The sequence below is a fragment of the Miscanthus floridulus genome, chromosome 9 (genome assembly GCF_019320115.1).
Source record: "Miscanthus floridulus cultivar M001 chromosome 9, ASM1932011v1, whole genome shotgun sequence".
NCBI classification, from domain to species: Eukaryota; Viridiplantae; Streptophyta; class Magnoliopsida; order Poales; family Poaceae; genus Miscanthus; species Miscanthus floridulus.
The window spans coordinates 50,272,393-50,298,162 of record NC_089588.1 but is presented as its reverse complement, the minus strand read 5'-3'; the positions used below and the strand labels follow the sequence as shown (position 1 = coordinate 50,298,162).

Below are 25,770 nucleotides of genomic sequence, written 5' to 3'. Positions count from 1 at the left end.
GGCTTTGTGCTCATGAAGTGAAGTTCTGCTGCAAGTTTGTGACAATGGCCATTCTCCAGAAAAGATGATGCAGCTAGGAGAATAATGGATGGATCAAATGCATCTAAGGGATCAATATTAGATAGCTGACAAGTGTGTAGACAAATACGGAGCATTGCAACACTTCTGAGAATATGCATATCATCATCATTAGCACCGAATGACAGCAATACTAATTCGGCATGGTAAATATGCAGATGAGTTGTCTACAGAGTACAGACGCCCAAATTCAGCATGATACCAGTACATCATCACTCTACTTTGTTGCTAAAAAATTTCTCCCAGAAATCAGAGAAAGGGAGGTCCTATATAGTTGAACCATCAACTCAGTTCTGTTCTCCAGCGAATTCGGTATTTTGGTTACTAGCAAAGCAGGCTATATGATGGCATGTCGTCGATGTGGATGACATCGTCCAGCATAAGCTCCCTCTCCAGCTGGGCTCTTGTCGACTTCAGCACCTCCTGGTAGTGGCATCACAAACATGAGATCAGTAGAAGATTTGCACTTTGAGTTGAAACATAGGATGAAATGTGCATACGCAGAACGTACATTGAAGTCCATGTAAGACGCATTCTTGTCCAGCCACTGCTTGTCCATCACAACAAATGCGACGCAGTAGAGCAGATCAAATGCCCACTCATCCTCTGGGACAAGGAAATCAAGGGCAAGTTGTTAGATACTGATGGTATTTTCACATGTCAGAGCAAAAAAAACAAAGAAAAAGTCAACTGTAACAGTCCTACCTGAGAGCATTTGGATAAAAATGGCTCGCACAAATGTTCTTGGCTTAGCTGTTGTTAACATTAACATTGTGTTCAGAAAACCACCTTTTATAATCATACCCAGGTGGCATTGGAGAGTTTGGGTCAGTCCTTACTTGACTGGAGATCGAGCATCTGCATGATCATGAATGTAATATTTACACCAGCAACTGCAAATGGGTACTCCCATGTGGCTCTGTTACCACACTGTTTCTTTAGAAGTCTCTGAAATGAGGCCTGTGGAAGTAAAATATGATTGTTATTCACCAGCAAGACTAGAGGACTTTCAAATAATGAAACAACCAGTACATAGTGCTTACGGAGAATGTCTTGGCAAAGAACAAAAGATTCTCCAGAGATATGAATCCTGCACCTCTGTCACATGTATTCAAACGTCACTTGATTTGGTACTAAAAGCTGTATGCACTTCCAAGGTACTCTGAGAACTTTTGGTTCGGATCAGTCATTGTCTACCTAAAGTCAGTTGATGGGTCTCTTCCTTGCCAACCCATGTCCTTCCACTGTTCAGATATCAAACCTTGAAGTTCTTGATCAGGGTATGTTGCATGCCAAAGAGCTTTCAGTGCTTCCTGTCATTGTTAGTATATTTGCTTACCAGGGTTCAGTTGATTGAGATAGCGAAATAAACAGAGACATAACTACCCAGGTGCAAAAACTACTGACAAGCTGAGAAGTCAGCCGTAAACATTTTGGAAAAGAAATGTGTACTTGCTGATTTCTACTATATGCATAATTTTCATGATTTAGTACTGCATAATTATATTTTTATGCTGTACCACATAAATATCCATGTATAGAAACTAATGCCAAACTGATTATGCAGTACTAAACATTTTGCGTAACTTTTTAGTTCCTAATTGCCATCATATATGTATGACTCAATACCACAAAATTATGCCGCCAAGTGCATAGACTGATTTAATGATCTCAGTTTTTAGAAGTAGCATTGTTAAAGTATTCAAGCTGAAAGTGATGCATATATAGAAGTACCGACGTGAGCAGCTGTCCAGTCCAGGAAAGCACAAGATTCCCAGTGGCAAAGAAAAGTAAGTACTTATACTTGATTTTAAATCTTGAAAAATAATACAATTCTTTTTGGAGCAACTGTTCTATGCAATTCAGTACTTCCCACATTATATTGACAAGAGCAAGTGCAGAGCTAATCAATTGAATGAAACATTTACTGTACTTATGGCAGAAATCTCACCTGGTGATCTCGTCTAGATGGATCAAAGTAAACCTTCATGCGATGCTTCAATCTCTGAAGCCTTTCTTCCTGCAAATTACCAGCAATTGGAATAGAATAACAAGTGGTTTCAGTCTCATTAAGCAGCTTGCCTGTTAAAGTCGTTAGCTTTACTACTTTTAACCCAATATGTGACATGGATCAGAAACACTGCAATTAAGGATATCCCCCCCCCCCCCCCCCCCCCCCCAAAAAAAAAAAAAAAAAAAACTTGATGCATACGAAAAGACATTCTCCAGAATTTTTTTTAGCAGGACCACCTATTTTGCTATGTCTATCCTTCAGAGTTTAAATTGTACATTGAAATTACACAGAACCACCAAATGCTCATTTGATTGTAATAAACTAATAATAGCTTAAAGGAAAAGCCCTTGGAAGTCCTTTTGAGTGGTCACTTGCCACCATAGAAACTCTTGCATATCATTCTAATAATGAACTGTTAGTCTATTACCTGCACTGGTGTGAGGTTCATGCATATTCTTTCATATGTGCCTTTTCGCTTGATGCACACACATGAGAGGCCTCTCCCTATCCATCTCGGTGATCCACATGACGCTTCATCTGCACAAGGACAATCACATTACATCACATGATCAGTGAACATGAAACATGTATTTCTCATAAAACCAGCTGTACATATGTCCCAAACTTGAAATCATCTATATATGTACTGTACTAAAAGTAAAAACCAAAAAAAAAGGTGAGCTGAGACAGAGGAGGAATATCAGAACTGGCAATTTTGGCCCACAGTGCTAGCTGCCCCAGCATCCCAGAGCCAAAAATTCCTCAGGGCCAGGGATCTCAGAGCTATTGACACTAGCCTTGTAAGCCATCTTAAATACTAGCTTGGACTCTTTGTATTATACTGAAATGGATCTATCATGATAGGATGAAGACAGAGCAAGTGTTTTTGAATCCTACCAAACTGATACCACCCCTAACATGAGGTCACAGTACATGACAATGTTCTTAATCTGAGGCAAACAGCCCCAAGAGTTTCTCACCAACCACTGTTTTCATTGCCCAACAAATCTGCCACCTATCAGCGCCCAGATTTCCTACCAAATCGGATGCCTCCCACCGGTGAGAGACGTGTGAGCCCAACAAAGCCATGTCCAGAAGCCAAAGCAACTGTTGGCTTGTCTTGCTGTTGTTGAGCTGATAGTTCAGAATTATTTCTCAAAATAGTGGTTGATGTGGCTTGGTCATGTGTATCTTTGAGGCAGAAAGGCGCCATCATTTAGTACCAAAATGAGCAGGGAAAGGGTGAGGACGGCAACAGATGAATCTTGCAACTCTGAGCACAACTGAAAATGCTGGTAGAGTACCGTGTGACCGTGGCAAACATTAAACACTATGGAAACGATAGATTAACCAGAAACTCTGAACATTTTATTTCAGGGACTGAAGTGATAAAAAACTAAAAATTTTAAAAACAATGCTAGGATTCACTACAATACAAATTGTAAAAAAGAAGAGAAAAAATGAGGAAAACTACAAGCAAGACTGACACTGCAGCCGTACGAGTTTTTCTTTTTAATATTCTTATGCGATCAACGCGGTCTGTCAGTCTTTCAAACATGGAGACAAAGTTTCACATCTTACCGTGGGAACTAATGGCCGACTAAAACTTCAAACAAAACTGGGTACAAATATTTTGGCCCCAGAATATGCTTTTTTAGCCTCTGGAAAAGGAGAGAGGATAAGAACCATGATTAGTTCCTCTCTCTAGGTTTATCCTGCCTCTCCTCTCCTAGGCCGCTAAATGGTGGCAAAAGCGACACCAAGTACAGGATTGAGAGGCACATGCAGTGCTGACTTTTTTTACATGGAAAATGGCAGCGTCCTGCTATCATTACAGCCGGTTCGGTTGGCTGGTTCGTATCGTTGCTAGTTCTTAAAGAAGTACTGTTGGTTGGTTTGTGTGAGAGAAAAATACTATTCCAGCTAAAAATTTACTATCGTTTACGACCGGCCACAGCCAAACGGGTAGGTGCTAACATCAATACGCCGCAAAATGACATTGCCCAAAAGATGAAAAGAACGCCAAATGCAGCAAAAGTCGTGAAAAGAAAAGGACCGGCCTCGGCCCCTGCGAGGATTACAACAGCTCCTGAAAAGAGTGCAAGAAAAGAAGTGATGAATGAACTCTGCAGGAACAGAGGAATATCATTGAAAACTCATCAGCACGGCGAGGCCCACCGCAGAGGAGAATATTCGCCGCTTCAAGAACACCAGTAAAAATAAATAAAGGTACCATAAATGTAAGAAAGCTGCTATTAGATGAATTACGCAAACGGAAGAAGACATCACGCATTGCGAAGGGGAGACAAATCACAAGGAAGGGAAGGGGATTAGTCTGGACTCAGGAGACGTTCTACTCACCGGAAGATCCAGGCAGAGAGGAGCCGGCGCCGAGGGCGCACCGCGGCAGCGACGTCCTGACGGCCAGACATCCGTGGTGGTGCTTCGGGTCCCTCTCCGCCGCTGGCGCTGGAGCCGCTGCCGTAGCCTCCATTCTCCGCCTTGTAGTAGCAGCTAACGGTTGCTTGCCGCTGCACGTAACCCGGCGCCGGCGGCCGGCCGGCCACCTCCGCGCGGTGGGCGGACGGCTTCTTCTTCTTCTCGCGCGCGGTGCTGAGGAAGATGGGAGGACCGCGTGAGAATAATGCGGAGGAAAAGCGAGAGAGGGAGAGGTGCTGGACGGACGCGGGGCGGGCGGCGGCGGCGGCGGTCGTCGGCTCGTCGCGTGGTTGGGTTGGGTGGCGCTGTTCCGGGGAGGAAGCACGTCGCGTTGTGCCTTGTCGCCACGCCCCGGTGGCACAAGAGCTCCAATTTAAATGTCCGGCTTATAGGTTTTTTTTTCTTTTCAAAAAAGTTTTTTTATTGGGGTCCCCTCTCTGATTGTACGTCTCTCTCTCCCTACCTTATCTGTTCTCACACAAGATTACGGTTATATATATACTTATTTCCTTATTATTATGTTTAGGTTCTGGTGGTGGGACCAGGGTCCGTGTAGGCCACTGGATTTAAGGGTACAGTACATTTCAAGTCACCTTATATGTAAAATATAATAGGAAAAACAAAAAAAAGGACGCATATAAACCTTCTTATTATCGTACCTTCTGTCATCAAGACATGCAAAAGAGAATCACTATGACAAAAATCCATTTTTAGTTGTTGGGATATCGAAAATCTCAAAGCTTCTTCGATGTGGGGGAGCTAGAGAACTTTGCTGGCAACAAAGTTCGAAACACATGAAGAGTTAGATAGCACATGAGGGTTTTATTTTCTTCTCTCTCCTCATCTATTATGATAGAAAACGTATTTATATAGGGAGCTAATGGGTCACTTTATTTACAATTATTACAAAATGCCCTAGACCTACCAACTATATTCTTAGGATATTCGAGGTTACAACCGGAATTACATTGCCCCGTGACATTACTCATCCACGCACTCGCCTGGAAACCCTTGGTGTTGGGTCCTTTGTTGGCTTTTGTCTTCAACGCAAAGAGCATTCATTTGCGAAGGCTGAAGTGGTCCTCAGTACTATGAGGATGCCGCTCTTTGTAATACTTTCGAAGTGCGAAAATTCTAGAAAAGGCTATAAAGACAGTTATCAGGCAAAGGGGATGATGACCCACACCCACTATTAGGCTAACTCCCAACAATAATGATGGTTTTAAAGTATTTTTATAGTTGGTTTTTGATAGTATCTATCAATTTGTAGAAATCATGTAACATGACCATTGGTCGAAAAAACACATATTGTGATATATGAAACGCCTATAAAGAATGTTTATTAAAGTCTAAGACTAGCCTATAGAAATGATAATTACATGGGAGTCTCTTAATAAATCGCCTATAGAAATGATTATTATGGTGGATCTCTTTGTGAACCAGTAAAGGAACTACCATAGTCAGTTTCCATCTGAGCCCGACAATGATATGTGCGAAGGCCGAAAAGAAAATATGGTTGAGTTATAGCTCATTTGAAAAAACTATATTCATGACATATCACCAACTAACATGTACGAAACACAATTTACAACATATGTATTGGTAACATTCTAATTACATCCACTAAGTATATATTTCGACATGAGTTACACAGATTCTAACATGTGACATGTTTCCATTATCTCCATGCATGTCCCTCTCAGCCTCATATGAAAGCAATTAGTTATACTGTAGCACCACATTGTCACATCATGGACTAATTAGGCTTAAAAAATCCGTCTCTCAAATTAGTCGCAATATGTATAATTAGTTATTTTTTAGTCTATATTTAATACTCTATGCATTTGTCCTAACATCGATGGGATATGGACTAAATTTTAGAGAGAGAAACTAAACAAGGCATTAGCAAATTACACAATTGGTTGAGAGAAGAGCAGGAAAAGATATTTGCACATTCAACTCTATTTATGGACCAACTATGAAAGTAGTGCAATTAACTTCAGCTGCTCAATCCTCGAGCTTGATTTCTGTGAAATTCTGGATACGCATGTGTACGCTCATTGGTCAATTCGATAAGGACCAACTGAAACTATACCCAAAAATAAATTGCACAGTCATATGAATTTTGGTTTTTAGTTTCAGATAACCGAATGGATCTCTGGAACGATTCTAACCTAAAATGTTGTGCTAATTTATACAATCTTTGATCACGTCAAATTATTCCCAGTGAAATCAGGGCTAAACAAACGAGCCGTGATACTAGCAGTTTCCTAAAACGTGGGTCCAAATTAGGTGGTGTTTGGTTGCCCCTCCTAAATTTTAGTCGTTGTCCTATCGAATATTTGAATATATGCATAGAGTATTAAATATAAACTAATTACAAAACTAATTACATAGTTTGCGACTAATTTACGAGAGGAATCTTTTAAGCCTAATTAGTCCATGATTTGACAATGTGGTGCTACAGTACATATGCTAATGACGGATTAATTAGGCTTAAAAAAAATCGTCTCATAGAGTACTAAGGGATTATATAATTTATTTTTTTATTAGTATCCGAATATTCCATACAACATTCTTTCAACATATCTCCTAAATTTTAGTCATCCGATGCTAACACCAACTTAGCCTAACTGGAGTCAAAGCTGTGTGTTCCCTGTTGCACTCGATCACAAGCAAGTCTGCGCGCAACAGAGGGGACAAACATTATTGTGCCCAGCTGCGGCTACACGGCAGTGTCGCCGATCACCGGATGGCTGGCTGGCTAGCTGCACCGCGTAAACGAGACAAAATAATGGTCCGCGCATGCCAGCCTGCCTGCCTGCCTGCCTGCCTGAGGCCATAGCTAGCGCGGCCATACGCATGATGATGCATGTACCGTCTGTATCGGAATCGAACTGACTCCTCCGGGCGTTGCGTGCGCGTAGGCGTAGTACGCTACGTCCAACAGCTGCGCATGCATGCGTGGTGCTTGGCCGACATGATTGCCTCTGCCCAGTCTGCAGTACCCTTCACAAGCAATCGGTCCGTGCTACGCGACGTACAACAGGTACATCAGATTTTGGAATGAAAACGGTTAGGACATTATATTTGTTTTCATATTTCTGTCTGAATTCAGATTCAAATACGGATAGTGTCAACTGGATAGGATACGATTAGATATCGACATTATAAATATGTGATTTGAGTATTTGGATATGGATACGGTATCGGATGTTGGATATCCGGACTCAGATACGAACAGATCTCAACCCCTCTAAACGGATTCGGTTTCAAATATGGTCAGAAAATATCCGTACCATTTTCATCCCTAATCAGATGCATTCCATGGTCGTCGGCACCAAGCCGGCACGTAGACTGGAGTATGTTTGTATAGGGTGGTGATATGTAATAATGTGACCTAGCTTATTCCTCCCTTCGTCTAAGATGCACCTACGAAATTTGTGTGTGTCAAATATATTTAACTTTGACTAAATTTATAGTAAATAGATTAATATTTATGTCTCCAACTAGATTTACTTCAAAATTTACTTTCTTCATCCCAAATTATAAGACAGTTTGGTACTTTTATACACATTACTTTAATTACAGTATGTATTTAGGCATACACTATAGCTGAATGCATAGCAAAAGCTATAAATCTACAAAAGCCAAAAACGTCTTATAATTTAGAATGAAGGGGTATTTTATAATTAATTTAATAGTATACTCATTGTGTATCATAAATGTAGTATTTTTTATATAACTTTGATCAAACTTTAAATCGTTTGAATCCTTGAAAAGTGAGAATTGCATCCTTTTACGGCGGAGGGAGTGCCCACTCTCCATCTCAAAAAGATTCAATGTTAGAACAACGATCAACCAAACTATACCAAGTTTTGATTAAGTTTATATAAAAAAAAGATTTTAATGCTTATCATATTAATGGCTATTATTTGATTTATTATGAAATATATTTTTTATAATCTATATTTAGAGTCTTAACCATTGATATTATTTTAACTCAATCAAACTTAAGTTAACTAAACTCACAGTTGCATTGTTTTTGGGACAAGGTAGTACTATCTTACTGCGTGTCAGACTGTCTCCAACGGCCTAGCCATTACGGCATCCAAACCCAAATATGCGTCGTCCATGTTGCTTTAGGTGAAAAAATGACGGTCCAACGGAGTACCCAAACCAAAGACCCAATTTGCGTCGGAGTCGAGTGGGAACCCAAATATGCCTTTGTCTCTCTCCTCGACCCAATTCTCTGCCGCGCCAGCACAACCGTTTCGCGGGAGGGAAAAGAAGAGGAAAGTGCTCGAGCTCGGCGTTCGCTCGAGGCAGAGGCGCTCCTCCTCGTGGCGGCACGCGAGCTCGGCCTCGGTGACTTTGGGGGGCGGGGTGGCGACGCGGGACGCCTTGCATGTGGCGGCCTTGGATGGCGTCGACGAGGAAGTGGCCTTGGATGGCTCCGACGCGGAAGCGGTGATGGCGGCAACCTCCGCCTCAGCGAGGCGACAGTTCTCAGCCTTGCACGCCGCGGCCTCGGCGCGCTTCTCAGCGTCCTCCTCCTGGCGGCGCGTGGCGCGGGACTTGGGGCCCTTGGCCTCGACCCAGTACTACTCCTCCTTGGCATGCTCCTAGCGGTCATGGCCGAGCGGCACTCGCGGGCCGCCTCTACCTTGGAGTTCATGCCCATCTTCTTTGGCATCGCGGGCCCCTCCCTCGTGCGGCGACTGGCGGCGTGGCATGGGGCTGGTGTGACGGCTGGATGGGCCAAAGCAAGTGCAATCTAGACTTTGCTATGTGATTCAGGGGGAATGGAGGTCGGCGAGGTGCCTTGGCTGGAGAAATTGGCCGGCGGTGGGGACTGTGGAGGAGTCAGGCTGGGGCACGTGTTCAAGAAGCTCCTTCTGTACGCGTGCTGGTCGTGACTTGTGAGGATGACGGAATCTGTCGGGCGTCCAGCTCCATGCTCGGGGGGCTCTTCTTTTGCCTTCGCTGATAGAAAAGGGAAGTTTTGGGTGCCTGACCCTTTCGCTGTGCGTGACCCAAACCATGGAATGGGTTTCGTGTTTAGGTAAGTCCTGTTGGAGATAGTCTCATGCACTTGCTAGGGGCGACACCATGCAATGGTACGTATTCGGTACTGCTCCTCCCATCTATTAAAGGATGCAATTATGGGTCCTCACTTTTATCCAAAAGAATGTAATACTAGGTGTATAGGGAGTCCACATGGTGAGTCTCATTGTAAAATAAATCCACTAATGGAAGGCATAGCGCCCAAACGTCCGGACGAGATGTCGAGTCCAGACGCAGACGCCACGCCCTACGTCCTGCATCCCACCTAGCACCCTATGCCCGCATGGGGGAAACCCACCTGGGTTAACCCACGGTTGTGTCCCAGCAGCAGCGACAGATGGCTGTGGCAGGACGCTGTCCGATAGTCACCGATCGCGCCATGCAACACCCCGATCTACTTTTGAAACATCTAGATGAAACATTTGCAACATACGTCTGAAACAGATGAAACACTTGAAAATGCGATTGAAACATGCGTGTATAGGCATAGCAATATATACAGCATCCATATCTACTTTTACAACATCTAGATGAAACACTTGCAACATAAGTATGAAACATATGAAACAAACATGCGGGTAGAGCCATAGTAACATATGCAACATCCACATGGACACACTTGAACACATACGTCTGAAACATCTGAACACTTAAAATATACACTTGCAATATACGTATATTGTCATTGCAACATATGCGATATCCCAGATTTACTTTTGAAACATTCAGATGAAACACTTGAAACGACGCATGAAACATGACATCGCTGGCGACCACGACCTACTTGTGAGGAACTGCAGCAGCCAACAAGCTCGGGTCAGCGGGACATCGAGAGCTGCCCAGCGTACATCCAGGCGCAGGCCTCCCCTTCCTGCCGCGGTGTCTTCGCGGGCGGCCATGGTGCACGCCATGGCCGCAATGGCGCAAGGTGGATGGGGGCGCGACGCGGGGCACGGAGGAGCGCCGGATGGGGGCTGGGTGCGGCGCACCGTACCCACGCTGGAGAAGGCCGTTGGGCTAGAGAAGGCGAGCTGAAAAAGGCCGCCGGGCTGGAGAAGGTGCGAGGTGGATGGGGCAGCTAGAGAAGGCGAGCGGCGCAGTGGATGCGCCAGCGAGGGCGCGTGGCAGTGGCCGGCGAGGTGCCTCTCTGGCAGCTCGGCCTCGGCGCTTGCGCTCAAAGTCAGAGGCGGAATCTTGTGTCACGGCCTTAGGGGCTCGGGACGGCCGGTTGCTCCGGATGAGCGGATGAGGAGCGTGATTTTTTTTGTTCTTAGGAGATGGAGCCCGGTCGTGTTGGAGCCGCATCTGGACGCGGGTCACGGGACGGATAGCATTTTCGATCCACTAACGCTCGTTTCTTGTCCCAAACTTCCCGCTTCTCTCTCGCCCTCTCTACTTGGACGCTGGATCTCGCATGGGAGGACCACACCCATCAGTTAGTAAGTTTAGAAACAAGTTTAGCTAGATGATATATACTCCTATATAAGTTTAGGTAAACTCGAGAGGCGGAGCTCCAGCTATCAACAAGTTAAGGCAACAAGAAACAACCCCTCCCCACAATCCCTTCCACATTCCCAGGCCCATGGCTGTAGCAGCCTTTTGAGCGTTAGCAATCGAGCGGATGGACACCGATAACAGAAAGTAAATAGGAGAAGAAAACCTCACAAACGTTAGTAAGTCCATGCCGCCTCTCTTGGTCTCTCTCGTGTGCTCACTCCCCACCGTCTTCTCGAGTGTACAGCTCTACCGGCGCTGATCCTTACCGTCTCGTCGAGTGTTGTACTAGTGCACTGAAGCTGGGAGTGGAAAGCGGCGAAAGGGGCAAAGATTCAGAGAGGAGTTTTGTAGCTTGGGTGCGCCACACCTGGCAGCGAGCCGGTAAGATCATCTTCTCATTTAGGCCTTGTTTAGATGCCAAAAAATTTGACAAAATGCATTGTAGCGGTTTTCGTTGTTATTTGGCAATTAGTGTCCAATCATAGTCTAATTAGGCTTAAAAGATTCGTCTCGTGGATTTCGTCTAAACTGTGTAATTAGTTTTATTTTTTATTTATATTTAATGCTTCATGCATGCGTCCAAAGATTCGATGTGACGGGGAATCTTGAAAAATTTGGCAAAATTTTGGGAACTAAACTGGCCCTAAGTTACGTTTGCCATGCCCCTTTTGCCCACCTAAATTTTAAGCGTGCTCCACTACTGGGTAATACCACACATGTACATGCGAAGTGTGGGAACAAAAAGGATGTGAATCGAACAGTCTAGTTTCCATGTTTATATTCATATTTTAGGTAAATTTTGCTCACGTATGGACACCGTTCAATGGTGTTGTTGACAGCAAAATATAGACAAAACAGATTGGCCCCACAGCAGAAACATGTAACAAGGTCTTAGGACTTTGTCAAAATTAAATGCATAATGTGGATTCTATCATTGTGTTTCTCTCGCTAAGACAACCCAGTCCGATTCAGAGTCCGGATGAAGAAAATGTGAATTTGGAAGAACTATCTAGCATAACTGGCTTAGCCGGTTTCGAAAACCGTTAAGCCAAATTTATCGACTTTTGTAGATTGAAGAATGGATCCCACCATTACATTCCTCTTGTCAAGCTAGATTTGTCGCGGCAGGTTTAGGTCCACACGCACCATGCAGGCCAGGGGGGGGGGGGGGGGGGGGGGGGGGGGGGGGGGCATGGGAATGCCACGATGGCAGCATTGCCGCGGGTTCATGTGAGGCAACAGGGAGTTAGTGCCACGTCACGAAGCTCGGCGTGGCCAAAGAGGTTAGTAAAAAAAAACTGAGGTAAAATTTAAAATAAAATACCATTTTAAACTATTAATAAACATAAAAAATCTCATAGGTTCATGTGTAACTCGATAATACATTCAACCACGCAAAGCCTAATTCCCTTTCATATATTTAAACCCCTACACTTTTGATGTGTATATGTGTGGTGAAAATATGACATACTCTCTTCGGCCAACAAATATTGTTATTCTCACTTTTCGAAAAGTCAAACATTGTACAAGAAAATATTAATATTTAGTGTCCGAATGTACTTTGTTCGGAGATCCGGAGTTCAAAACGATCCATGGCGTACTTAGCATCTCTGCAAGACCTGACTCCTGATCCATGGGTAGAAGAACTGTCCCAATACCAACAAGCCAAGGAGGGGCCACCACAGACACTTGTTCAGTTATCAAATCTGCAACTGTAGGGAAGGCAGGCGGGACATATCCAAAACAACCACCTAAAGAAAAAAAATTAGAAAATGAATTAATGCCGCCACCCCTGTATGTATACTACATGCATGGCCACATGTATGCAACGAATCTTGGCGTTATTACAAGATGTAAAAGCTGTGCAGGCATCCTCCAGAGATGTGAGTTGTTGTTAGTGCGTATAGCATTTCCACAAACTAATCGGATGCCAAAAAAACCAGTGTCTGTGTTGGATTCTGTCAAAGCCCAAAACCTGTAGATTGCACTTGCATATGGTACTAGTCTCAGTTTTAGAAGCACTTGTTTACATCTCATTGGCTACAGCCGTGGCACAAAAGGAAAATGAGATGGACCGGTCAATGCCTGCCCATTTGAAACATTTGTTCCAGTCTCAGATGACCAGACAACACCATTTTGTGCTAACAAAACTTGAGAGAAAGGATGGTTCAAGCTGCTGCTGATTTGCCAGAGATTATACAGCAATAATGCTATTTTTTTATTAAGAAGGCAGGAGGTGGAAGACAAAAGAAAACTCTTTTTATGCCTGATTTGTATGGTTTGATCTCCACCGATTCAATAAACATGACGCACTGAACTTGTTACCTGTCAGAGATGGATACAAAGATCCATTCTATATGTGTGTTGTGCTTCCGAGATAATCGAATCCCTTGCAGAAAGCAAGATATTATCCATGGAGGAAAATTCATAGGTGACCCTTCGAGTTGGCGAGAGATGTCATTTAGGTCCCTCGACTATCAAAATGTTATTTATAGATCATGTCAGTTTCAGATTGGTCATGCTCGTATGCATGCAAGCTTGTTTCGATATAGCATGACCGGTCCAAGCCGTCGTGGTGCCCCTCTCCACGGCGATGGGCTTGTTCCAGAAGAGTAGGCGTAGCCCTGTCGTAGACGGCGCAGGCGGAGATGACCCTGTTCCAGAAGGCGTCGGAAACGACGAAGGCCGGTTCGCTTAGAGGAATTCCGGAGGAATTACGAAAGAATCTGGAGGAATCCAGATGATTTTAGGAGAGGAAAACACTGTACAGGGCACGCGAACGGGGCCAAAGTGTAGCCTGCGCGCGATGTCGTTGGCGAGCCAGCCCTTGAAAACGGCCGCGTGTGCCTGAGCTTGGTGTGCGCGGCCGACCGATGCAGCTCCTAATTGGAGGCAACCGCAGCTCGGGAACCCACGGCGGCGTCGGGACCTGGACCGGCTCGTCATTTCCATCGGCAGCGGTGAGGCCGACTAGAGGGAGCGGCAACGGGGCGCGGCGAGGGAGCCGAGGGGGCTCGGGCAGGGGGGCGTCGCGCTGGGGGCGGCAGCGTGATCTGGGGAGTCGCGGCACAGGGGCGGCGGCTGCCGGCATTTTTTCGTGGATGAAGAGAGCTCGAGACAGAGGAGAGAGACAAAGGAGAAGCCTGACAAGTGGGCCCCATATGTTGGATGCACAGTCAGCATGTCAAGTCACCGTATAGAGCGGGTTAGGACCCGTTTGGACCTAAATGATAACAAGTGCTAAGTTCATAACCCAGAAATAACACTTTGATAGTGTAGGGACCTGAATGATACCCCACGTCAAATTTGAGGACTGCCAATGTATTTTCCTCTTATCCATGCAATGTTTTATGATCTTGCTAGGTCATGCAAAGGAATATGACTTTCTTAATGTAGGGGGGGAATATATATAGAACACTAGAAGGAATTTTCTTTTTTTTTCTTCAAAAAATAAGGAATATTCGACTGCAAAAATATTGCACGTCGTTTTTTCATGACCAGAGCAATAAGAAAAGTCACAAAAACACCTTAAAAAAATAGAATGGAGCCATGAGCATAGCCCAAGCTATTTCGAATTATTTCCTCGATTTGTCGGTTCAGATGCTTCAGATAACTATTAGTTGTCTAACCACTAACCAGCACGTTGTCCTTTTGTTTTTAGGTGTCAATTGCAGATTTGCAGTCTCTCCAAATACTGAGGATGCGGCAAGTGGCATTTCAATGTAAAAAGTATGACAACTGTGGTAGACGATATATATATTCATTTCACGATCAGTTTTGCTTTTCTGGTGAGATTGTTCAATCATTTGGAAAACTGGCAGAAATGATCTTTGCAAGATATTGGAGATGACAGCTGACCAAAACATTGGACCATCACCACCATATAGCTGTTCCAGGATATAGTCAAGCAGATATCTAACTGGAACACCGCTGACGTGACTGCTGCCATCTTTAATTTGCAGCACTACGGTCGAAACGAAATAAAAGGGAAAAAAGATAGGCACAAGAATTCGGCAATCAGAATACAGACGTGAATTAACTTAGCAAAAAGAGCAGATGCAAAATGCACCTTAGCATTGAATTCACATACCTGCATTTCTAAATCTACCGGGTATGAGAAAACAGGGAATTCATGAAGGTTGACAGATAACAGCTACTTAACAAATTCTGAGTATAATAAGGTCCGACAAAGTCTCAACCTCTACATATGCCACTACATTGGATTAAATCTAGACAGAACGGCCACTGACAAGTACAGCCTGATAATACTCATTTGGTGGTAACCCTGCCTACAGGGGTTTGGTTGACCAAACAAGGACGAGATTGATGTCAGCCCTGTGACTCCCGTAAGCGAGCAATCAGTTCATCCTGCAAAAGCAAAATGCAGTCACACTTTGAATTGGTTCTAGGGTGAAATAATGGCCATAAAATGAATAATATAGGCATGGAGAAAATTAGCTGATTTTTTTCTTCTGCCCCCAGGTTTTCTTAATAGAATACAGAATAACACTGAACTGAATTTGTTTGTTACAAAATATCTTTTCTAACACCACATTTGGTGGCCTTGAAGAATGGGGCGTACCCAGTGCAGAGAGCTCCCGCGCTGTGCGGGGTCTGGGGAAGGGTGTTAGTGGCAAGCCTTACCCTCGCCTGTGCAATGCGAGGAGACCGCGACTCGAACCCGGGACCTTCCGGTCACAGGCGGTAAGACTCTACCGCTTGCACCAGGCCCGCCCTTCATTTGGTGGCCTTGAAGAATAATGAAAATATTAAACACAAAGGCCATAACCTACTGGCACTAATCATATAAAATGAAAATGTAAGAGCATTGGTAACGACTTCAGGGGATGAATATGTATGGAGAATCTATATTTGTTCATTCAGTGTAATTCTTCGGAATACAGTCTACAGATGGAGCACAAAATCAAACGATGCACTACTCATTAGGACGTTAAAAAAAAATGAAAAATCCCTTTCAGAACAAGATTGAGAAATGGTTTCACTTGCCTTTTTCCCTTTGGTCGATCGACCACTTTGTCGTAGAAGTGCACGTAACCTCTCCACTGTAAATGATTGCAGTGTGTGCTGTGAAAAGCCAGAAATTTCTTCTGCAAAATGAAAGTACCTCTAAGATTCAAGAAAAAATAGCTAGTTATGCTGGGGTTGGAGAAAAACAAGAGTACAATAGTTTATTCTCTTATTGTTCAAAAAAGACTTTTATTCTCTTGAAACTCTATTAATGAATATCTAGATTCCAGAACATACACAAATATCACACACAAAAGATAGATCATAATGCTATATGTGTCATAACTGGTTATGTGCTGATTTCGTTATCACTTGAAGTAGAAACTTCCATAAGCTGGCTAGCAACTGGCAAATACATGGCTTTCGTTGAAAACAGGGGAAGCTGCTATTTCTTTATTGGCTCGCTACTCCCTAAGATGCTAAAGATAAAGGAGACAACCTCTGGATGATGAATACAACTAGAGGGTTCAGGCGAAGAAAAATTACCACAGGCTGATGATCCAGAGGAAGTACCCAAGTTAGCCCTCTTTGCTGAATTGTTGACATCCAAACTTCTGGCAGCAGATCTGGTAACATAAAAAGAGAATTTACTTTGAAAGTCAACTTATGCAAAGTTTGACCATCCAGCCAATAAGCAGTTAAGCACCCATAAAGAAGGAAGCTCCACAAAGGTCCTGACAACTAGGTATGTGTAAATCTCAAGTAGGCAAGTAGCTAATTTATATCAGGACATAATCAAGCGACAAGTTATTATCAGCAATCAGCATTTATCAACTTCTGATGACTAATTTATTTTAGTAGATTGCTGAAGTGAAATTGATATTTATAGCATAAGAAACTACAAATAGCACCAACTAATTTGTAAAGAAGAATCCACATGTTTCTGTATGCCATTTCCATTAACTTGCTTTTATGTTCAAGGAGATAACCCCTCAGACTAAATGTTTAGGCCATCTATGTTCATTTATCGCCACCATCCCAATAAGCGCCCATCAATCTAAGAAATGCCTCCAATTGTTTTTGTCAAATGTCTACAATAGTCAAACATAGAAGAACTATCTTCTGACATGAATTTTAATTTTCTACTAAACCCAGCCTTCCCATCTTGACCCACCTTGTCCGGATTGAAGGCACAGCTCGTTTAACATTAATGCACTGCTTCTAATCATGAAACATTGCCAATGAGAACATACTGCAATTGTAGTACTGGAAATAGAACAGAATGAAGCACTCTATATTTGGTAGTGCCAGCAAGCCTATGCATGAAAATATTGTGTAAACCAATCCAAGGTGTTTGGCCTTGCCCCTATGAGGTCATAATGATTCATTTGGTAGTTCCATAATGATTTATTTGAACCTGTATTTAATCACTTCTTCCAATGGAATCATACCCCAACTTGCTTGGGACTGAAAGGCTATGTTGTTGTTGTCAAAGTTCCAAAAAGCGGTATTAAGCGGCTGCTTAAGCGCGCTGAAGCGCTACGCGGGAGGCTGCCGCTTCGCTTCGGGCCATAAGCGGCCCCTAAGCGGCGCCGGCGCTTCAGCAGACATGGACGCGCGTGGAAGCCGCTGAGGCGGAGAAAGGCACCGCGGAAGCCCTGCTCCGCGGCCACTCAGCGAGCCAGCGACCGGGCGGGAAAGGCAGCGCGGGAAAGCAGCGCAGGAGATGGATGCGCGCGCCGTGCGGAACCCGATTCGGGGCGCGGGAGAGGAGGGGATAAAAGCAGAAGAGACTTCCCGCCGCCGCCCGCCGACCGACGCCCGCAGACCGACGCGGGACACCCGCCGACGCCAGACCGACGCTCGACGCCCGCCGACTGCTGATTCGAGCCGCCGCTGGAGGAGGTCGAGCTCGTCGGTCTCTTCCCCAAGTCCGACGTCTCTTCCCCAAGGTCGAGCTTGAGCCGCCCCCATCTCCGGTGTCGTCCTCTCGATTCTCTTCCCCACGCTCGGCAAGGTGAGCTCCTCTGCCTCTGCTTGACTTCTTCACTATGTCCCTTCCCTTATCAATTTATCAGTTGTGTTGTACTGTCATGCTCATGAGTGGGCTGCAATGATGTATCTTTTAATTTGGAACTAAGTAGGACCTGAAACTATGGTTTATGAACTTCAGATGCAATGTTATGTTCTTATGAACTAAGTAGTAGTGTTCTTGCCATTACTATTCACCTTATCTGTTTATAAATATTTAATCATGAGGTATATTTTTTGTTTTATGAACCTAATCAACATTTGATGTTTCCCATATCTGTGACTGTTAGGAACATTACAACATGAAACCAACAATTGCTGAGCTGTACCTGTACAAGTCCAACAATTGCTCAGCTCTACAAGTCTAGGAATAAGATCAAATAAGGTATGTTTTTATTTATACTTCTCAAGTTCACAGCCTATTACATGAATCTGATTTGCTACAGTACAAAACGCTTAAGCGACGCTTTGTACGCTTAAGCCCGCTTAAGCTCTAAGCGGCGGGTCACCGCTCGCTTAGGGCTTAGCGCTTTTTTGAACTTTGGTTGTTGTTGATTCCAATGGAATTATACAGAAAAGTAAACATTACTTAGAATTCAGGAGCATCAAACATGGAACAATAAATGGGTGTTGATGAAGGATATGAAAGAATATTAAATATAGGTAACTAAGTAACTTACGACTATCAATATTCATGCCTATGACGAGTAATTCAAGAAAAAATATATCCTTAGGACCAACAGAAGTACTGACAATGCAACAAGATTTTAGCAATTTCATATGCGCAAGGAAATTATATCCATGAATGCTAAAAAAAAAGGAAATTATATCCATGCAACATCATGTATCTGTTAACTACTAACAGAACATACACAAAACTAGGGGCTAATACAGAGTGTTCACCTAAACGGCCGTTTAGACCATTTAAACGGTCTGGTAAACAGAAACGGGATCTTACTGTCTTGTTTAGCATCTATTCGGCCTGTTAAACTGCACAGGCATTTACATGGTCGTAAACGTTGAAAAACGGTTGAAACAGGCGACACAGAACGTACTTAAACGGACCTGGGCGACTAAACGGGCCGTTCAGGATACAGGTCCGAGAGCGGGAGGAAAATTTCCGAAATTTTTGGTCCACCAAAACTCACGCCCAGAACACGCGCCTAATCTTCGCCCAATTCGTTGCATTAGGGTTCCTTATTTCCTATTCAACAGCGAGAATGCCCCCGCCGTCACTCAGTTCCGCGACCGCGCTTGCTGATCGGCCGCCACACTCCATCGATCCTCTCATCCTCCACCCGGTGAAGCCGGGCGCCTCTGTCCTTGCTCTCCAGGAAGGTGTCAAGAAAAGAATCATGCTTGGGTCTGTGCCGAGGCTGGGCGTGAGTGTCCTCATCCCGTGGCCGCGTGCACCTCGAGCTGCGCCAGCGCCGGCGCCGGCGCCGGCCGCGGTGAGCTGCTGACGGCGTGTGGCCTCCTCTAGTCCTCCGACTACTACAAGTTTCTGACCGCGACAGACTCAAAGGTGCTCCTCCAATGTCCACTCTCTAGTACTCCATGTTATATGGATCTGAAATTCTGAGTGGATATGCATGTACATTTTGGTTGTGATTCTCCATGTTGAGTTCCGTGCACACTAGCTTAATGGAAATTGTTGCCTGCCAGCTAGCCACTGTATTGATCGTTCCAGCTCTGACGCATCATTTTTGTCTACCATTTAATATAGTACACTAACTGGTTGAGTAAGTGTGAGACAAAAATATCTGTCCAATAGTATATAGAGTATCTGTGATCTGTGAGTTCCTGTCCCAACTCATGGTTGTTTATCTTTTTGGTATATGCTAGTTTCATGATTGCACCTACTGCTCACTATTCGCCCAACAAATTTATTTATGATCATGGATTGTTTAAAGGGGCTTCCATGCTCCAACAGGTGCTGATGCTGCACCATGTTTCCATACTTGTGCTGACAGCTTGTTACAACAACAACAACAACAACATAGCCTTTCAGTCCCAAGCAAGTTGCGGTAGGCTAGAGTTGAAACCCACCAAGAGCCACAAGTCACGGTTCATTTTTTGGGTTTCATCTCCATTAAAGTGGCTAAGTTTTTACATTGGCTCGCCGCGCCTAACACAACCCTCCTCCTTTACCAGGGCTTGGGACCTGCTGTGCTGGGACACCAAAGGCGCCCCACCATAGGCGGAGTTTGCTGACAGCTTGTTAATTGTAAAAAAAAACAATCTCTGTTTTCAGTCTTCACTGTGTTACAATGGGCCAGCACGTCATGGGAAAATTGACAGAGATACAAATGAACCAAAATGTGGAGCTGATGATTACATTGGTTCTAGTGAACTTGTCACTTCAGATTGGTAACCAAACTTAAATTTGCTTTTGCAGATTCATACAAAAAAGAATAAACAAGCTGACATGTGACGACCTGATGTGTGGGAGTCACTGAGTGTTGACAACTCAACCGAGAACTTGACAGTTGACACCTTGACAAAAATAGGTCATTTTGCTTATTTACTGATTTGTCTTTGGTCTATGGTCTTGTGCAGCGATAGCCAACGATATTTAGACATTCTGTAATCTGAATATATGTACACATGTGATGCTATGCACTATTGTACTGATTTGAAGACCATGCTAAACAACTGGCACAGTTGTCCATTATGATTTACCATGCTATTGTCTATAATTTGACTCATTTAGTAATTTCTCTCGTTCACCATGTTTTAATTGTCATGTGAATCAGTGAATGTGGAGTGAATGATGTCTTGCTATTGTGCCATAAATTAGAATACTTATTAACTTATGTGCATAGAACATGTATATTTGTTAGAACACTTGATTTTTTACATGCATGTATGTATAATTATATATATTTTTGGAAAATAATATAAAACAGTTTAGACCGTTTAATTCCATTTAAACAGTCTAAACGTTAAACGAAGGGTGACCGGCTGTTTACCGTTTAGCGTTTAGGAAAACATTGCTAATACAACACAAGCACAGAATGTTTGTATCAAGATATTTGCATAATTTTGTTATTTACCTTTTCCCTCTGTTGTTTTCCCCTGGAGTCCTGGAATCCGCATCTTTGCCCTCACTCTTCTGCTTGTTCAACTGGAGATGCCTGATTAAAATATTCGTTGAATCCGTCTTTATAACTTGTCCTTCTAAAATAACAAAGAGATTAACCAGTCAAATAAAAAACTTAAATTGGCACAAACATAACAGTTTGTTGTAGGTAACTAGGTATTGTTACGTATCATTTGTATACAGGATTAGGGCAATAGGCCCAAATATATAGGTACTAACAGCTGTGGTAACATGGAGAAAACCCCTTATATAGTGATGAAATATAAACAGGTTAAACAAGCTAAAGACATATCCAACAGATATCACACAAATTTTGTACGTGTTTGTCATTACCATTAGTAGCAAATGTGGCTCGCCACAAATATATGTAATTTTGAATAGTACTTGGGACCCTACAAGAGTTCAACTTTTTTTCCCTGATAAAGGTTCCATATCTTACGTCTCTTATTAAAAAAAACATGTTTCTATGGATGACAAGTGACTCCATGACAAGAAAATAATAATAAAAAGGTTGGTTGTAAGCATTGTGTCCCTAGACAAGATGCATCACTCAAACTTAAACTCAATGAAATACTAACTTTAGAGGACAGTCTAAAGTCACTGTTTCCTATTACTATACACAATTATAAACACTAGCGACTTACAGTATGTACCAAAGGACCATTAGGCAGAAAACATAAAGCCAAAGGATTCTAGTCCAGTTGGCCAGAGAATCCCGGCAGCACCTCCCAGGTCCTGAGTTTGACTCCCCATGGGAGCGAATTTCAGGCTGGGTTAAAAAAAATCCCCTCGTCTGTCACCACTCAAAGCACAGGTCGTGCGTCCGGCCCACCCCAGCCCATCCCCAGGGTAACGGTTGGTTAAAGGTGCGCTGTGTAAGGGTGGGGCAGGGGTCCGGGGATTTTCTCGGCCGGGGAACTGATAATTTCTTCCTAGTCTAATGCCATGAGGGTGGTCTTTTCCCCGCCGGTCGAGTTTTTTTTAGGTAGAAAACATAAACAATACTAGAAGGCTCTAAACCTACAGAACATATCAAATGAACAACCATAAAGGTGCTTTTCTCAACTAACTCAACTTATTAGATCTACTACGCCCTATCAGTTCTTTAACTGAGACCATATAGTTCCATGTATACTTTCATTGGAACTCTAATTAAAATTAAAGAGAGAAATTTTAGAAGCCCTAGAATATGACCTTCTGCATGAATGAAAGATTCATAGCAATCTTTCCACCATCAGAACAAACGAGCAAAGACTGACCAAAAAATGAATATAGTAGAAGACAAAAGCACCAAGATCATGCATACAAAAATCCAATATATCATGCAAAGTATTACAATGTCAATGAAGAACTTGGATCATGAAGATGCCACTCTTAAGTTTCTGCCATGTAGTAAGCAGGAAAACACCCAACTGGATGAACGGATCATCAATTTTTAAGCATTCAACTAAGACCGCTTCATAAGGAAGTGACAAGAAGCTAAAGCCAACAGCTTTGTTATGTATAGTCCCAAGAGCAAATTAACACTGAAAACATTTCAAACTAGCAGTGCATCCAACAAATTCATACTTTGAAGCGCAAACACTAGGATATCAAGTCACATACATTTTGAGCATATTATGCACAAGATTACCATTTCTAATCCAAATAGCAATCCACTAAACCAAAGAGCAAGTCATTGTAATTAGACAGGTAGCCAGAGAACCCAATGCACATCTTGCATTGAAAAAGAATAACAAAAGCCTTCACCCACCATGGAAAGCAAAACGAGAATTGCTAAGGCTAAAGTTTACTTATTTCTACACTACTAAAGTGCGTAAAACATATTTTAAGGCGAAATTACAATTTCAGTCCAGAAGGCAAACCCTTGTACCCTAGAGCAAAACATTCCATGGATTTGAGCACAGTAAACATTAACACCCCTAGAACTATCAAATTCAAAAAAAAAAAAAAAGCAAGCAAAGGGAAATGAGAAATGTAAGGCGGATTCTCCATAGAATCGTAACGAAAATCCACTGACCTGGGGGATCCGTGCTGTGCTCGCAGACGTAAACCCTGAACCCTCCCTGCGCAGATCACAGCGAGAAAGAACGGGCTCAGAACCCACCTCGCCGCGCCAACGCGCGAAGAAAGTACAAATGTACAATAAGGGGGTTTTCAGTGTGAGGGTCTGTACCAGGTTGGAGGAGACGGAGCCGGAGCCGGAGGAGAAGTTGCCGCGCGACGGCAACCCCGCGAGGAACTTTCCGGCGCCGCCCGCTCCAGGCTTTGCAGGCGCCTGCGAGCTCTTCTTCTCCCCGGCTCCGGCGCCGCCGCCGCCGCCACCGGAACCCTCTTCGGTCGCCATGGGGAATAGGTCTTGTGTTTTTCTTTGCTGTTTTCTCATTTTTCGTTTGCTTTATTAAACTCCTTTTGGTGGGCACCACACGGTTGGAACCTCGCTCCCAATAATTACTTTTTTTTTATCGACTTTATTTTTTTTATTACTTCCTCCATTTAAAAACCATTTCAAAAATTATAAGATGTTCTCGATTCATAGCTTTATATGTATAGATATACAGTAAAAATAATATATTTAGAAAAGTCAAAACGTCTTATAATTTAAAATGGAGAAAATATATTTTATTACATTACAAATGTACTGGGTGCTCAAACTCTACGATTAGAACAATTATAAAGATCTGTTTGAATTTTCTCCTCTAAACTTTAGAGCCAAAGCTCTAAATAAGTGATAAAAAATTAACTCTAAATTTTAGCCCATCTCATATTAGAGCTTTAGAGCTCAAAAGTGAGCTAAAATGCTCTATAGCTAGTTTTGAAGTTTAGAGAATGGGATCAAATAGGGCATAAGAGTCTCTTTGTATCCTTTAAATTGATAGGAATAGAGATTAGTGAAAAAAAAACCAACAACTTTTTTAATTTGATCTCTAAATATTGATTTTCTTTATTTCAGATTTTTGGCTACCTCAAAATAGAGAGCAGAGTTGGCTCTCTAAAATGCCATAAGATACAGAGAACCGGTGAAAAAAAAATATAGAGAGCGGCGGCGATGTCGCTCCTCTCTTGGTTCGTTCAGTGATGAACCGTTGTTTGCTCGTGTGAGCACCATCAGATATTACTGAGATCAGACCATTATAGTCCATGGTGGGAGGCCAGAACTCTGTCGTGTGAGGGGCTACAGCATGTGATGGGCTGGGTTTTTTTTTTTTAAACTATGGGCTGGGTGTTGAGAATGTGGAGTGTAACTCTTATGTCCGCGTAACTGGATCATACAAATACTAGAATGTTCAGTTCTATGTCCTGTTCGTTTGCCTGATAAGTCATAGTTGAAAGTACTAATGTCTGTGTGTTGGGCCATCTGATCTAAGGCACATATGATCGGATCAGATTTGTGAATTAACCATACACGTTCACCCCTATGCGCAAATATATGGCTAGGTAGCCGTTTTATTTGTTTATTTATTGGTTCGTATTTTGACAATGCCAAAAAGAAGAATATAGTAAGCTCTCTATGGAACAAACTAGTGTTCCAACATTTAAGTAGATATACGAAACAACTAACACTTTCCGAGAAGTCGGGTTTTGCGATTCTGTGGCAAAAACCGTGTCCAACAGACCGGCAATACAATCTCCAAAGATCGCCACGCGCTATCCTAGGTTTCTCGATCAGCAGACTTTGCGAGTCAAGCTCGCTCGCCATCCGCTGGCCCAGGTGATTTTCACATGAACCCCTCTCCTGCTCGTATCGTCGGCTTCGCCGTGGAGGTTCTGCTGCTCTCCCGACATCACCACCCATACTCATTCATCGGGTTCTGCCTTGACGTCGCTCATCCTCTCTAGTGTGTCAGAGTTGTTCAAGCAAGTACTCCTCGACTTAGTGTTTGGTTGTCACTTCTAAATTTTAGTCGTTGTTTCATTGAATGTTTAGATACATATATGAAGTATTAAATATAAACTAATTACAAAACTAATTACATAGTTTGCGACTAATTTGCGAGACGAATCTTTTAAGCCTAATGAGTCTATGATTTGACAATGTGCGCTACCGTAAATATATGCTAATGACATGTTAATTAAGCTTAAAAAATTCGTCTTATGAAGTACTGACGGATTATGTTATTTATTTATTTTATTAATATTCGAACACTCTATATAATATTCTTTCGACACATCTTCTAAATTTTAACAACGGGATCCAAACACCACCTTACGTGGCATGACGAGGCCCATGGGGTCGTACATTCTCAATGTTCGCATTGATGGTCGTATGTACGAGTTTAGTGCTGATACGGCTGGAGCCGGTGCCGTCAAGGAGAGGGGTGCAGGGGTGGAGGGCCATGGCCGGTTCATTGACTATGACTACTGTAAACTCACGTGGCTGGCCTGTCCTAGTTCATTCTACTTTGCCTCTAGATATTTCATGCTAGCATGTTCAGATCTGGTTCTTGTAGCCTGTGAATCCATGGTGGGAAAGGAATGGTGATGCATATATGTGTTTGTGTGTTATTGGCTACTTGAGATTTTCTATGGCAAAGCGCACTGTCATGGTCGCTGGCCGTTGGACTATTGGTGG

General features: G+C 43.2%; 2 protein-coding genes across 4 annotated transcripts; both read right to left on the bottom strand.

Annotated features, from left to right (window-relative positions):
• Positions 1 to 146: 146 nt before the first annotated feature.
• LOC136481899 (uncharacterized) lies at positions 147 to 4,880 on the bottom strand. 3 transcript variants are annotated; one of them, XM_066479180.1, is made up of 10 exons: positions 4,778 to 4,880; positions 4,454 to 4,705; positions 2,520 to 2,629; positions 2,030 to 2,098; positions 1,276 to 1,391; positions 1,122 to 1,176; positions 918 to 1,038; positions 784 to 831; positions 590 to 684; positions 148 to 501 (listed from the first exon to the last, which is right to left on the bottom strand). In XM_066479180.1, exons 2-10 carry the CDS (start codon positions 4,584 to 4,586, stop codon positions 403 to 405), a joined length of 846 nt encoding a protein of 281 aa, XP_066335277.1. In that variant the 5' UTR covers positions 4,587 to 4,705; positions 4,778 to 4,880; the 3' UTR covers positions 148 to 402. The 3 variants fall into 3 exon arrangements, with proteins under 3 accessions (XP_066335278.1, XP_066335277.1, XP_066335279.1); XM_066479181.1 differs by having other exon boundaries at positions 147 to 501; positions 4,454 to 4,854; XM_066479182.1 differs by lacking the exons at positions 4,454 to 4,705; positions 4,778 to 4,880 and adding an exon at positions 2,800 to 2,925.
• A 10,348-nt stretch (positions 4,881 to 15,228) lies between these two features.
• LOC136481897 (protein LOWER TEMPERATURE 1-like) lies at positions 15,229 to 23,559 on the bottom strand. The gene is made up of 6 exons (XM_066479179.1): positions 23,374 to 23,559; positions 23,218 to 23,263; positions 21,151 to 21,274; positions 16,610 to 16,689; positions 16,103 to 16,203; positions 15,229 to 15,463 (listed from the first exon to the last, which is right to left on the bottom strand). The coding sequence occupies exons 1-6, from the start codon at positions 23,542 to 23,544 to the stop codon at positions 15,425 to 15,427; spliced, it is 561 nt and encodes a 186-aa protein (XP_066335276.1). The 5' UTR covers positions 23,545 to 23,559; the 3' UTR covers positions 15,229 to 15,424.
• Positions 23,560 to 25,770: the final 2,211 nt, after the last annotated feature.

What these genes read in the sequence shown, in the direction of transcription:
- LOC136481897 (XM_066479179.1), bottom strand. Translation starts at nt 23,544, where the DNA reads ATGGCGACCGAAGAGGGTTCCGGTGGCGGCGGCGGCGGCGCCGGAGCC. An exon ending in GCTCCGTCTCCTCCAACCTG is followed by an intron (nt 23,264 to 23,373) that starts GTACAGACCCTC and finishes TGATCTGCGCAG; the next exon opens with GGAGGGTTCAGGGTTTACGT. An exon ending in GCACAGCACGGATCCCCCAG is followed by an intron (nt 21,275 to 23,217) that starts GTCAGTGGATTT and finishes TTGTTATTTTAG; the next exon opens with AAGGACAAGTTATAAAGACG.
- LOC136481899 (XM_066479180.1), bottom strand. Translation starts at nt 4,586, where the DNA reads ATGGAGGCTACGGCAGCGGCTCCAGCGCCAGCGGCGGAGAGGGACCCG. An exon ending in GATGCTCGATCTCCAGTCAA is followed by an intron (nt 832 to 917) that starts GTAAGGACTGAC and finishes TGTTAACAACAG; the next exon opens with CTAAGCCAAGAACATTTGTG. An exon ending in TTTTATCCAAATGCTCTCAG is followed by an intron (nt 685 to 783) that starts GTAGGACTGTTA and finishes TCCTTGTCCCAG; the next exon opens with AGGATGAGTGGGCATTTGAT.